This window comes from Apiospora kogelbergensis, assembly GCF_038363985.1.
Source record: "Apiospora kogelbergensis strain CBS 113332 chromosome Unknown utg000009l_segment0_segment0, whole genome shotgun sequence".
Taxonomy (NCBI): domain Eukaryota; kingdom Fungi; phylum Ascomycota; class Sordariomycetes; order Amphisphaeriales; family Apiosporaceae; genus Apiospora; species Apiospora kogelbergensis.
This window is the reverse complement of record NW_027117426.1, coordinates 3,304,240-3,316,872: the sequence shown is the minus strand read 5'-3', so window position 1 is coordinate 3,316,872 and position 12,633 is coordinate 3,304,240. Positions and strand designations below refer to the sequence as shown.

Below are 12,633 nucleotides of genomic sequence, written 5' to 3'. Positions count from 1 at the left end.
TTGATTGCACCCGCCCACTCTGGCCATGAAGTTGGAGAACGTCATCCTGGCCAACGAACCAGGCGGCGCGAGGTGGGATCTGGAAGTGTCCGACGGCGTATTGCAGAGCAAAGGAGCAACCAACGCAGCCCCGGACGCACCCTCTAGCCTCCTTCTGCCACCTCTGTGCCACCCTCACGTCCACCTCGACAAGCCCTACATTCTCACCTGCAACCATGGCCTTTCCGCCCACCACCCGGATTACACTGACCTGGCGCCCCGGTCGGGCTCCTTTGACGAGGCCCTGTCAAACACGTCCAAGGCGAAGGAGCGGTACACGGCCCAGGACGTCTACCTGCGCGGCTCCCAGTTTGTGGCCACAAGTTACCAGCAGGGCGTGACATCCATGCGTGCCTTTGTGGAGGTAGACCATGTCACCGGCACCCTGCCACTCCAGGCCGTCATCCGTCTTAAGCAAGACTTCTCGCATCTTGTCCAGCTCCAGATTTGCGCCTTTGCGCAGGATCCCGTCTTCTCGACCGGCCACGGGCAAGAGAACAGGTCCATCCTGGAGAAGGCGTTGCGCGACTATGGCTCGGACATTGAAGCATTAGGGTCAACCCCCTACGTCGAGAGTTCGCAGGAGGACTCGATCAGGAACATCGACTGGGCCATCCGCACAGCCCTGGAGCATCATGTTCATCTGGATTTCCATCTGGATTACAACCTAGACAGCTCCGCTGCCTTCCTCGTCGAGCCGGTGATTAGGCTACTGACAGAGCACCAGTGGACGCGGCGTGCAGACAAGTCCAAGACCATCGTGATAGGGCATTGCTCACACCTCAGTACTCTGCCGGCGCAGAAGATGCTGGACATAGCAGATGGCATACGCCAGAAGGACTTGGCTGTTCACTTTGTTGGGCTACCCACCAGCGATCTCTTCATGATGGGCAGGCCGACGGATGAACAAACGGCACCGCACAGTCGCCCTCGCGGCACGCTTCAAGTGCCGTCGATGATCAGGGACGTTGGGCTGGCAGCTTGTCTGGGGGTCAACAACGTAGGCAACGCGTTTACGCCGTATGGGACGGGCGACCCCCTGCAGCTGGCCTGCTGGGGAGTTGGGCTATACCAGGCGGGCACGGTGGACGACGCCGAGCTGCTCTTCTCGTGCGTGAGCTCGCGGGCCAGGGAGGCCATAGGGTTGTCGAACACCGGCTACGGGGGCGGGATGGAGAAGGGCACCGCATGGAGGCCAATGCTGCTGGTTGAGAACACCAAGACGATGAGGGTACCGCCGAGACCAGGGTGTCCCGAGGTCCCGATACCAGCGAGGCAAAGAGTCAGTATCAAGGACGTTGTGTGGGATCCTCCCGAGAGCAGTCTCAGATCTGTTGTCAGCTGTGCGCATGCATGTCAGACCAATAGGTAAGCCACTCGGACCCTGCGGATCGGAGATGTTCCAGTCGGCCGTCAGGTTCGTATCCGAGGAGAAGGAAGTCGGACCTAATCAAGGGTTGCAGGTGTGGCCTTGCATAATTTTGATGGATTGATTAGATTGTCGGTTATTTGCATGCACACACGCACGCACGCACGCACGCACGCACGCACAGACAGATTATGACGACGGACCAGTAGAGAGAGCTGGGAGCTCCGAGTGCGCACATGAAGGAATGGGCGGGCTAGGATCAGTTGGGTTAAGCTGCGTTGTGTTACGGATTGTAATTGTGAATTGAAGATTTTCTGGTGAGCAGTGCATGCATGCAGTCATCCAATTTGACGCCTATCGTCTTGTCTGGTCTTGTCTTGCGCGAGAGAGAGAGAGAGAGTGAGTGAGAGAAAAAACCAACGTCGGCCTCTCCCGCCCAACCCAACGACTGACTGTTGTTGGTTTCGCTCTTGGTGCGTGTGCTGAGACATTGCCGTCTGTCTGTCTGTCTGTCTGTTCGTCCGCCCGTCTCCGGCATTACAAATATACGATACTACTTGCTGCTGCTGCCACTGCTGCTAGCTCCCTTTCCTCTCTTCCTAGGCCGGGTACCTCGCTTTTTCCAGCCTTCAGCCACCTACCCTCCCTCCTTCAAGCCTCGGCGAGCTCCCATCTTCTTCCCCCTCCAACGTCACCGTCCTCAGGTTCAACCTTCGACCGCCACTGCAAACCTTCGGCCATCTTTGCAGTTGTGCGACCGACCTCCTCCGGAGCTGTGATAGCAGCCGTAACCCTGGCGCTCCAACCCCAAGCTTTCGGCGAAGGCGCCCAAGCTGTGGCCAAGATGGCCCAGCCCACAGCCGAGCCCGTCGACGACTACGAGTACGTGATGCTCCTCCTGCTCCTCCGCCTCTTCCGCCCCCTCCGCCCCCTCCGCACTACGCCGACAATGCGCCCCATGAACAAAAGGCGCCTGTGCTGACAATGATAACTCTGCCGATAGCTATGAATCCCTCCCGCCCAACTTTTCTTTGGCGCAGAACATGGCGGCCGGCGCCTTTGCTGGCATCGCGGTTGGTCTTTCCGCACCCAGTTCCAGCGACAGCGGAGCCGGCGGGCTGATATGATATGTCTTCTTGCAGGAACACACCGTCATGTACCCCATCGATGCGATCAAGGTCCGTACGCATCCAGCCCCAATTGGCCGGATGGCGCGCGCCCGACTGACTTTGCTACCTCGCAGACTCGAATGCAGATCATCAATCCCTCGCCAAACGCCGTCTACAAGGGTGTCGTCGAAGGCACCATGCGAATCGCCACCGGCGAGGGTGTGCTGAAGCTCTGGCGGGGCATGTCCAGCGTAGTCGTAGGAGCAGGTAAGTCGGGCAGATGCTGTCGTGCATGAGCCGTGGCGGACCTACCCTGGAACCCCGTTGTTGACGCCGTCCAGGACCTGCGCATGCTGTCTACTTCGCGACCTACGAGGCGGTGAAACACGCCATGGGAGGCAACAGAGCCGGTGTTCATCATCCGCTGGCTGCCGGTAAGTAACTCGCACTCTGTACCAGATTGCCGGCTCCTTTGGATCGCTCACGACGCATCAGCAACTAGCGGGGCCTGCGCCACGATAGCGAGCGATGCCTTTATGAATCCTTTCGATGGTAGGTCTCTCAAGACACTGGCTACACGCACCCCCAATGCGCAAACGCGGGAGCTGATCTTCGCACAGTCATCAAGCAACGCATGCAGATCCAGAACTCGAGCAAAATGTACCGTTCTATGGCCGACTGCGCGCGATATGTCTACAGGAACGAGGGCCTTTCGGCCTTCTACGTCTCGTACCCCACGACCCTCTCCATGACGGTGCCCTTTACCGCATTACAATTCCTCGCCTACGAATCCATCTCGACGACGATGAACCCCGAAAAGACCTACGACCCCTTCACACACTGCACAGCGGGTGCCGTAGCGGGAGGCTTTGCGGCAGCATTCACCACGCCCATGGACGTCATAAAAACCATGCTCCAGACGAGAGGCAGCGCAACAGACCCCGAGCTGCGCGCAGTGAATAGCTTCATGGCCGGCTGCCGGTTGCTGTATCAGCGAGAGGGTGTGCGCGGCTTCTTCAAGGGCGTAAAGCCGAGAGTCGTCACAACAATGCCAAGCACGGCCATCTGCTGGTCCGCCTATGAAGCATCCAAGTAAGTACAGCCCATGCGGTTCAACGTGGCGCTTATGCCCCTCGTTACTGACCTGGATACCAGGGCATATTTCATCCGAAGGAATACACCTTCGTCATAACGTGTTAGACAAACGCCTTGGCAAGCCCACGAGAAAAGGAATTACTCCAACTTTCATGCCGATGATACTCAGGGATAAAAAAAAGGATAGAAGGCCTCTGTTCGAGGAAGCAACAGTGTACATACCTTTGGAACGGCCTTCGGACCAGGTGGTCGGTTTAGAGACAGGCGGGGGATGACGGGCTCCTGGATCTTTCAATGCAACGCGAGGTTGCAATTTTTGCGTCCTCCCATACTTGATGATCATGTATACGGACGCGCGCGGCGTCTGGGGTAGCACATTCGATGATGGCTTCACGGCATCGTTTCTTGTACACTAATCGTGGCATCTGATGGGAAATAAAAAGCACTAGATGGTCGGCGTTATTATGGCTCTCCGCCACCATTGGTTCTTTGAGAATATGATCCAAAATACTTGTTTCGTGGCTGCTGGGTTAGAAGAGGCCCAACCCGTGGCATGCTACCCCCTTGTCGACGCTCCGCCGCAACCTCAAACGAGGGGAGGGGATAGCAGTGGCTGCCAGCCCCTCAGAATCCACGAGGAAACCACTGGAGATGGTCGCAGGCTTCCAGAACTACATTCCGCAGGCCGCTTTCTTGCTGGTTTATCGACCTCTAGATAGGCCGGCGAGTCGGCGACGAAGAAATATCCTGCGAGCCATGCCACGGGTGAAATATAACACAGCGTTCAGGCATCTCACCATAAGTCCATTTTGTTTGGGTATGTTAGGCCAAGGAGGCAAATACTGGACTTCGGGATGTTTCAGTGTAGAAGGTCAGGTAAAGAGACGAGCACTGCCATGAGATGGATGCCACCTTGGAGCGGCATATTGGTGTAGAATGGAAGTGTTTATTCATTAAGCATGTAAATCGTCCCCACGACTGCGTAGAAACACCATGAACTCCAGTCATATTCGTTAGCGTAGAACCTTGGGCTCGGTATACAGGAAATTAACCACCGAAGGGGAATCCTCCAAAGCCGCCGCCGCCGCCAGACCCAAACTTGAAGTTGAATTGTTGGCCGCCGCCGCCCTGCTGGAACATGAAGGGCTGGCCTCCGAATGGGTTACCACCCTGGGGCTCGTTGGAGTTGGGGTCATCGCCTCGGTCGAATCGTGCCCTTAACTCGGGGTTGCTCAGGACCTCGTATGCCTCGTTGATGCCGGCCATCTTCTTCTCCGCCTCCTCCTTGGTCAAGCCGGCCTGGATTGCCTTATCCGGGTGGTGAACCTTGGAGAGTTTGCGATAGGCCGATTTGATCTGTCTCTCATCGGCATCGTGGGGCACCCCCAGAACCTTGTAGTAGTCCTTGGTCTTGCTGCGCTTCAGGGCTACTTGGGCCTTTTTGCAGCAGAGGGTTGACGATGTCCTGCTTCTTCTCCGGTCGCACCTCGGCAGCTTGGTTGAGGAGGTTGATACTGGCTTCGAACTCGTCGGCATCCATCTGGACCTTGGCTTTGTACAAGAGCCCGTAGAAGGAGTTTTCATCCAGATCGAGAGATTCCTTGCAGTATGTGCTGGCTTTCTTGGCGTTCATCTTTGGAAGCTGGTTAGACATGGGGAGGAAGGCTGTGGAAAGGGAAGAGGAAACTTACGTCGTAGTAGGCTTGGCAGGCTAGCTCGGCTACCCTGTTGAGCAGCATATTCGGTGCCTTCTCTGGAATAATGCCTGTCTCCTTGAACTGCCTGGCCTGCTCCTTGACCTCGTCTATCAAGCCCCTGTCGTCGCCCTGGGGCACCAGCATCTTGACGCCGGTCATGGGTTGGTTCTTGCTCAAAGCCTTGTTCACCTTGACGAGGGTCTTTTCGATGCTCTTCTCCTGCTTGAGTAGCTTTTTGCAGGCTTTATTCTCCGGGTCGGAGTGCAGGCATTTCTTGATCTGCGCCATGCCCTGTTCGGCATCTCCAAGAGAGAAGAAGGTGATGGCGGAAATCTTCAAGTGGGGGGTGATGTCGCCGGGCCTCATGTTAATGACGTGGTGCAGATCGCCCATGCCCTCCTCGACCTCCCCTTCTCGAAGCGACATCGAGATCGTAGTTCACGCAGGTTCGGGGACCGGTTGGCGACCTGAATGGCCTCGCCGGAGTGACCGATGCACTCGTCCCAGTTGCCGTTCGCGGCAGCAGCCTCGGCCAGTGCGGCAGCCCCCTGGGCCTCGACGAGCCTGTCATACTCGGGGAGCCTTCTTTTTGGTTGGCAAGCGCGTACTGCTGCTTCGCGCCGTCCCAGTCTGCGCTTCGCGACTTGATCTTGGCCAGCTGTATATGGGCGCCCTCGAAGCCGGGCCGCAGGGTCAGGACCTTGTTGAAATCCTCAGTGGCCAGGGAGGTGCGACCGAGGGAGAGGTAGGTGGTGGCGCGCTTGAAGAAGGTCAGATAGTCGGAGGGGTCGCGGGCGATGGCAGCATCGTAGTAAAGCAGAGCATCGGTGGTCTGGCCCTTGGACAGATGGGCTTGCGCCGAGGACAAGAGGGAGGAAATGGGGGTGTCGGCCGGGATCTCGGAGGCAGAGAGAGCCTCGATGAGGCCTGACGAGGACAGGATGCTGGCGGCAAGGGCCAGAGTCGAGAGGGGAACGTACATGGCGAGGGCGAGGGCGAGGGCGAGGGCGAGGGCGAATGCGACTGCGAGGCGGTTGGTCGCAGTGGCATCAAACAGAGAAGAATATGGCAAGCCGGGCTGCAGGAAGAAGAGAGCGGCAAGGTGGCTGGGGTCAATCCATAGAGACTACAAGGTGGCCTGGAAGGGAGAGAACAACTATGTCCTGGCCGTTGGTTGATTGATTGATATGATGTTTGATGGAAGAGAGCAAGTAAGCAAGTAAGCAAGTACCTGTCTGGCTGTCTGCATGTACAAGCACAAGCACGCGGGACCGTCGCCATCCCTGTCGTTGACTTGACAAGTGTCCATTTCGCCTCCGGCCGATCAACAGGAACCGCCAGTAAATGCGCCTTCCATGCCACCCCACGTTTTCACCCCTCCACTTACAGACCAGGGTACGTACATACATACACATACATACACATACACACACATACACACAACGAGCATTCATCCCACCACCACACTGCTTACTACATACTAATCATGCGAATGGCAGACATGCATGGCCATGACTAACTGAAAACAATCTGCTTCCATCCACTTTCATTCTCCCCCTCCATGACAAAAGCCCCCCAAAAACATGTCCCACCTACATCCCCAGACCGCCATCTTCTCCCCCAGCGTGGCCCGCGCCGCCGCCTCGACAGCCAAGGACTGGTCCTACGTCGACAACTGGCTGAAGACCAGGTGCGCCGGCGTCCGCACCGTGCCCAAGTTTGAGCGCAACCCGGACACCCTGCGTGCCCTGCTGGCCCTGGCCTCTCACAACGAGGCCGTCGATGAGGAGCGGCACCAGCTGGCCCAGCTCGAGAAGGCCGCCCTCGATGAGGTGAAGGCCGCCGACGCTGCCAAGGACGCCGCACGACAGGCCCAACAGCAGGGGACTGTAAAGGGTGAGCTGGTCGCTGACGACATCCTTGATGCCATCGAGGAAAATCTAACCCGCGAGGGCCGCACTGCCCTGGACGCCATGGCCCGCATGGCCGTCGAGCTGGGCATGGCCTTCCCGACCTCGGAGACCCTGGGCGCCCGCTACGTCGAGCTTCAGGCCAAGGTCTTCGAGCTGGAGCAGACCCTCGACCGCGTCGCCCTGCTGCAGAAGTACCTCGACCGCGAGTCCCGCACCATGGACGGCTTCATCCAGGACGTCCGCGGCCCCGAGTACCGACCCGCCGCCGACCTAGCCAAGCAGAATCTCGACTTGCAGCGCCAGATCAAGACTATGTCGGCCAAGCTGCCCGAAATCGGACAGCAGCTTGCCGCCCTCGAGAAGTCGGTTGCCATCCCAAACCTCACCGTCGAGCATGTCAAGAAGGACGAGGATGCCTATTTGGACCTGCTGGCCACTAAGAAGGAGTTGGACGCTCAGGCTAAGGCGTTTGCAGGCCTCCCGCCGGATGTGGAAGCTGCCAGGGTCGAGCTGGAAGCCCTGCGGGCCCAGTTGAGGGATGCTACGGCACGAAGGGACGCCATCTTCGAAGGCTTGGTGGAGCGAGAAAGCCCCGTCAAGACTAGGAGACGGCCATAAAAGAATGGAAACAAAACCCATGCTGCGTAATCTAGATCCATGCTATGCTAAAGGGGGGGTATTGCGCTGCAGCCTACACTCGGGGTGGGAAAGGAATGAACCGGCCGGATGGTGACATAACCCCATACATGTATAATGCTCTCTAAAAACCAAACTCTGCGACGAAGCAAGAAATCAAGAAATCAAGAAATCAAGAAATCAAGAAATCAAGAAATCAAGAAATCAAGAAATCAAGAAATCAAGAAATCAAGAAATCAAGAAATCAAGAAATCAAGAAATCAACCATGCAGCCAACAAGAGAAGAGGACTTGGGTTTCACTGTGCGCGCGTGTGTGTACAATTTGCCCTCTCAACCCTGCGACTTTTTGCCCCGGCCTGCGACCGCGCCACCTAATCGTCCGAACTGCCTTCCCAATCCAGAACGTTTGGGTGGCACGGCGGCTGGAGTAGGCGTTGGGTCTTTCTGCGGTACAGGTGGGCGGCTGTCCTTCGAGCCTTGACCGTCCGAGACACGCAGTTCGCTGAAGTCTGGTCCCTCGTCCAGGCCGCCGCCTAGTCTCTGGACTCTCCGGGCCTTGTCTTGCACGCTTCGGAATTTCTCCAGAAGCTGCTCCCAACGTATAGGTCCCTCCTCTCTCCCCTTGAGCCTGTTTGGTCTATCATAATTGGAGGTACTGGGGGTGGTAACAGAACTAGCAGAAAAAGCATGAGTGTCATGAACGCTTTTGGAACGAGGAGTGTGGCCTTGGAATGAAGTGACAGCATCCACGATAGAACTTCCCCGTGGCTGTGGTGGTGCGAGAGTGGTGGAGGAAGAATTTACATACGATCTTGGCGCCGTGTGCAGGTAACCGATGGAGCTCACACTGTTGAGTCTGTTCTTGAGTGCGGCAAATGCAGAAGACTGGGGCAGAAGCATCAAAAGCCCATACAGACACTTGTAGAGGTAAGGATACTTCTCGGGCTCCAGTAGTTGTAGGCGCAGATCTGTCTCCGTCGTCAGCACACCAAGATACACACATACTACTGTGCATGCAGTTCCCTGTCCAACTTACAGGTGAAGACGGGCGACTCGATCAGCTGGACCAGCTTGTCGATCTGGATCAAAATATTCACCGTCATCTCGAGCTCGGCACTAGGACACGATTAGCAACAGGTAGGAGCTCATACCGAAAAACGTACAATATCTGTAGTAGGTTGTACGCAGCCTCGTATGCTTGGGCAAGTAGACACAGCGAGAATGTTGCCACGGCGTTATAGCACCATGATCGGAAAAGCGCGACAAAGAATGTTTGGCCGTCCTATATCAACCTAGGTCAGTGAGGGGGTCCTTTACATGGGTCCGTCCCAGTGGCGCTTTCTCACCTTCGTCTCCAGGTTGCGTAGTCGTTTCCTTAGATCAGCAAGCTCCGGGGCAGTAATCAGGTTGTTGTTCAGGTTCTGCACCATGATACTAGCGAACTCAACATCCTCTTCCTTCTCAATACATTCGGCCAACGTTCGATAGATGCGTTCGGCACTCAGGGTCATGCAAAGCTGCCGAATAATCAAGTTGCCCCTTGTCTCTAGCAGCCTTCTGTCGGTGGAAAAGAGCTGCAGCAGACTGACCATGAAGTTGGAGAAGTAGTCATCTTCGCTGTTCCGGGATATTTGAGACAACAGTTGGAGATCCTTGGTGACAACAGCTTCAGCCGGGTCGGATAGTGTCTTGAGCAGGGCTGGGAAGGTTCCGTCGTTGAACGCCACAATCTTTCTTGGTGCTTTACGATGCAGCATAATGAGCCATGTCAATGCCGCAACTCGGGTGGCTTCGTGATCGTTCAAGAATAACAGTGTCAATGAGTTGACGGCAGCAGCATAATCTAGATCAGCCTGAGGGCTCTGCGCCAAGAGACCGCCATTCAACGCCTGGTTCTGGGCAGGCGTGGGACTTGGGGCTTCGAGATCGCGCGAGCTCGAGAGTGACGCGCGAGTGCTGTTAACCCCACCTTCTTGTCGGTCTGTGGCAAGAGATGTCGGTATTCGCGACGGTGGCTGCGAGGCGTGCATCTCAGGCTCGTCGGACAGTGACACGACGTATTCCAGGAGTGATGTGTTGACTCTGGCGGCAGCTTGTCGGATCGGCTCAACGCCACTGGCCATGGCTGGGAGAAGATGGGCGAGTATCTTGGGCGTGAAGGGTAGGACCTCCTCGGGGCAAATGTCGAGGAATGCGATGATCCAGCGCAGGCTCTCCTGAAGACTGTCCTCTTCCAGCGGTGAGTCCAAGGTTGCAGTTAATATTTCCAAGATGGCCTTGTAGTTAATCTGGACATCCTGACCGGGAACCCAGTCATCCTCACTACTGCACTCCCCGTCGTCATCGGCGGCAGTGGTAGATCCGGTCTCGTCGGCGTCGTCGTGAGCAAGGCGTGCGCTTCCACTGTCAATCGACTCCTCGCGCTTCCGCTTTCCGTCCACTCTTGACTTCTTACTGTCAGCAATGCCCTTCTTAATGCGGGAGATGCGCTTGATCTCGTTCAAGAATTTATCCAGGCAAGACTGAGTGGCTGCGTGGACGTCGGGGTTATGGCCGCCGAGAAACTTTAGCAGACCACCTAGAAACTCTGGCAGGTACGTTACGAGCTCCAGGTCGGGAATTGAGTCGAGCAGGGTGATCCAGCCGACGAGGAACGTCCTGGTAAAGGGGGTTGATGACCCACACACGTTCTTTGAGAAGTGGGATGAACTTGGGTAGCGAGAATGCCGTAGGTGGCTCAGGCTGGTCATACAAAGACTCGGAATCCTTGCTGTCATCATAAGATGGGTTCTCCAGGACCGAAACGTACGTCGCGGCCGACTCGGAGACGATGTCCTTGATAAGCCGATCCAGAAGCTCCGCGCCGTTTTTAACCGACAACTCCGAGTCGGCGCCGAGCTAACGGGGATGATGTTTAGACATGGTAAGATGAGTAACGAGGGCCAATGTTTCCACTTAGACATACCTTGCATAACGCATCGAATATGAAGTTGAAGTACTTCAAGATTTCGCCCTTGGCAACCTTGGCAATATTGTACATGGACTCACAGGCGTAATAACGGACCCGGGCGTCTTGGTCGGTAAAGCAAGCAAGCACTGGGGGCACAATAATTTCGAGATATCGAGGGAGCTCCTTCACGTGGGCAGAAACAGGCTACATTAGTCATGCACGCAACGGTCTGAGGCTGCGGGGACATTCGGGCGAGACTTACCGACCCGAGAGCTATGGCAGCGGCAGCCAGGCCAATGAGGCCTCCATTTCGCGCGTGCGGTTGGTGGACGGCATAGGCATACTCGTTGCAAAGCTGCTCCAGAATAGCTTGGACTCTTATATAGTCCTTGGAGGCGACATTCTCCCGGATGATGCGTTCCAGTCTGGAGACCAGCGACAGACCAAGTCAGCATGATTCCCTGAGCGGGGCAAGACGGCAAGACGACATGAGGGAAATGATGCTATACGTACTCGAGGGCGCCGACTTTCCTCTTGTCGTACAGCTTATCATTCAACAGGCGCTGGACGTTCTGTTCCATGACTGGCTGGACCGGGGTGTGTTTCGGAGGAGCATGCCGCGACGGTAGCGTTGGATAGCAGGCTCGGAAATGTCAGGAAAAGGCGTGGCCTGTACCGTGGCGTCCAGGTCGCACGCAGTACGATGAATGCTTGCGATGTGATTTCTTGGTGATGGGTGTGCTATAGTAGCTAAAGCAGGGGTCGGGGTGGAGGGGAGGCTCTCGAATGTGGCGTCATTTGGATACCCAGGATTGAGTAGCAGTCAAAATGTATCAGTCGGTAGGCAGTGAGTGGTCGGTGGTTGGGTTGATTGAATGCCTGCCCGTAGCCCGTAGCCCCATGCAGGCAAATACTGGAGAAGGTATTGACTGATTGTCAGTTGTATTGGTTCGAGTTCGGGTTCCAGTTCCATTGCCCACCTTAGGCCGGCCTGCATACATGGAGACATCGCATTGCTGCCTTCTGCTCAAGTCAGCTACATATCTAATACGTACTTGAGCCACGAGCCACGAGCCACGAGACAACCTCGGGCCGCCAGTGGGGCCGAGCCACTTCTGCTGCGCCTCGACTCGCCCGGGCCCCCGTTGATTCGGTAGCCGCCTTCCTTCGTGCTTCATTTCTTCTCTTGTTTGTCTTTCCCTTTGCTGCTGCCGCCGCTGCTGCTCGAGTCATCCCTCTGTAATGTTGATATTGTAGTTGCGTGCGCAGGGGGTGATATCAATCAGGTAACAGCGATGGGGGATGCGGCTATACACCGGGATTGGTTCTATATCAATATATATCCACGCGATTCCTACAGAATCTACTTGAACCGATCCACCATTCGTTAGAGCTGGTCTGTAATCTCGACCTTGTCTTCGCCAGGCACTCGACCTGGGCACTGGGGTTCCCGGCTCCTGCAAGGCGTGCCTCCATCTGTTTTATCAGAAACAAGCTCAGGTGCGCCTGCTACGCTATATGAAGCCAGCAGTGGTACCACATGGGGTTGATAGATGTACATCGACATGCTCTGATTGCACAACATGCGACAAACTTTGAACACCCTGTACATGGCGAGCCATTCTATTTCCACGTATCGGGAGGTGAGTAGCTGCCATCAAGACGAGGCCCTTGCCTCTCACACTGCAGCCCCGGCCTCGGAGGCGGAACCATGGCATGCTACCTCGTGGCAAGCCTTGCATTAGGAGATACGGCTGGCATCTTACCTGAGGCACAGTCACAATTGATCTGATATGTCGATCTTTCTTTCTCTCCCAGACTCTT

General features: G+C 56.1%; 5 protein-coding genes across 5 annotated transcripts; 3 read left to right on the top strand and 2 right to left on the bottom strand.

Moving 5' to 3' along the window:
• Positions 1–25: 25 nt before the first annotated feature.
• Positions 26–1,411, top strand: PG998_014153 (uncharacterized protein; the record flags this gene model as incomplete). The annotated part of the gene is made up of 1 exon (XM_066880969.1): positions 26–1,411. The coding sequence occupies one exon, from the start codon at positions 26–28 to the stop codon at positions 1,409–1,411; it is 1,386 nt and encodes a 461-aa protein (XP_066725108.1).
• An 841-nt stretch (positions 1,412–2,252) lies between these two features.
• PG998_014152 (mitochondrial RNA splicing protein-like protein) lies at positions 2,253–3,709 on the top strand (the record flags this gene model as incomplete). The annotated part of the gene is made up of 8 exons (XM_066880968.1): positions 2,253–2,290; positions 2,412–2,481; positions 2,551–2,586; positions 2,652–2,784; positions 2,859–2,951; positions 3,013–3,069; positions 3,138–3,609; positions 3,673–3,709. The coding sequence occupies 8 exons, from the start codon at positions 2,253–2,255 to the stop codon at positions 3,707–3,709; spliced, it is 936 nt and encodes a 311-aa protein (XP_066725107.1).
• Positions 3,710–4,659: 950 nt separating this feature from the next.
• On the bottom strand, positions 4,660–6,291 carry PG998_014151 (uncharacterized protein; the record flags this gene model as incomplete). The annotated part of the gene is made up of 5 exons (XM_066880967.1): positions 4,660–5,049; positions 5,072–5,254; positions 5,304–5,719; positions 5,752–5,873; positions 5,918–6,291. 5 exons carry the CDS (start codon positions 6,289–6,291, stop codon positions 4,660–4,662), a joined length of 1,485 nt encoding a protein of 494 aa, XP_066725106.1.
• Positions 6,292–6,892: 601 nt separating this feature from the next.
• On the top strand, positions 6,893–7,840 carry PG998_014150 (uncharacterized protein; the record flags this gene model as incomplete). Its single annotated transcript, XM_066880966.1, has 1 exon — positions 6,893–7,840. The coding sequence occupies one exon, from the start codon at positions 6,893–6,895 to the stop codon at positions 7,838–7,840; it is 948 nt and encodes a 315-aa protein (XP_066725105.1).
• Positions 7,841–8,189: 349 nt separating this feature from the next.
• On the bottom strand, positions 8,190–11,390 carry PG998_014149 (Vacuole-associated enzyme activator complex component; the record flags this gene model as incomplete). Its single annotated transcript, XM_066880965.1, has 8 exons — positions 8,190–8,827; positions 8,896–8,975; positions 9,023–9,141; positions 9,206–10,517; positions 10,543–10,757; positions 10,825–10,992; positions 11,072–11,234; positions 11,323–11,390. The coding sequence occupies 8 exons, from the start codon at positions 11,388–11,390 to the stop codon at positions 8,190–8,192; spliced, it is 2,763 nt and encodes a 920-aa protein (XP_066725104.1).
• Between the last annotated feature and the right edge of the window lie 1,243 nt (positions 11,391–12,633).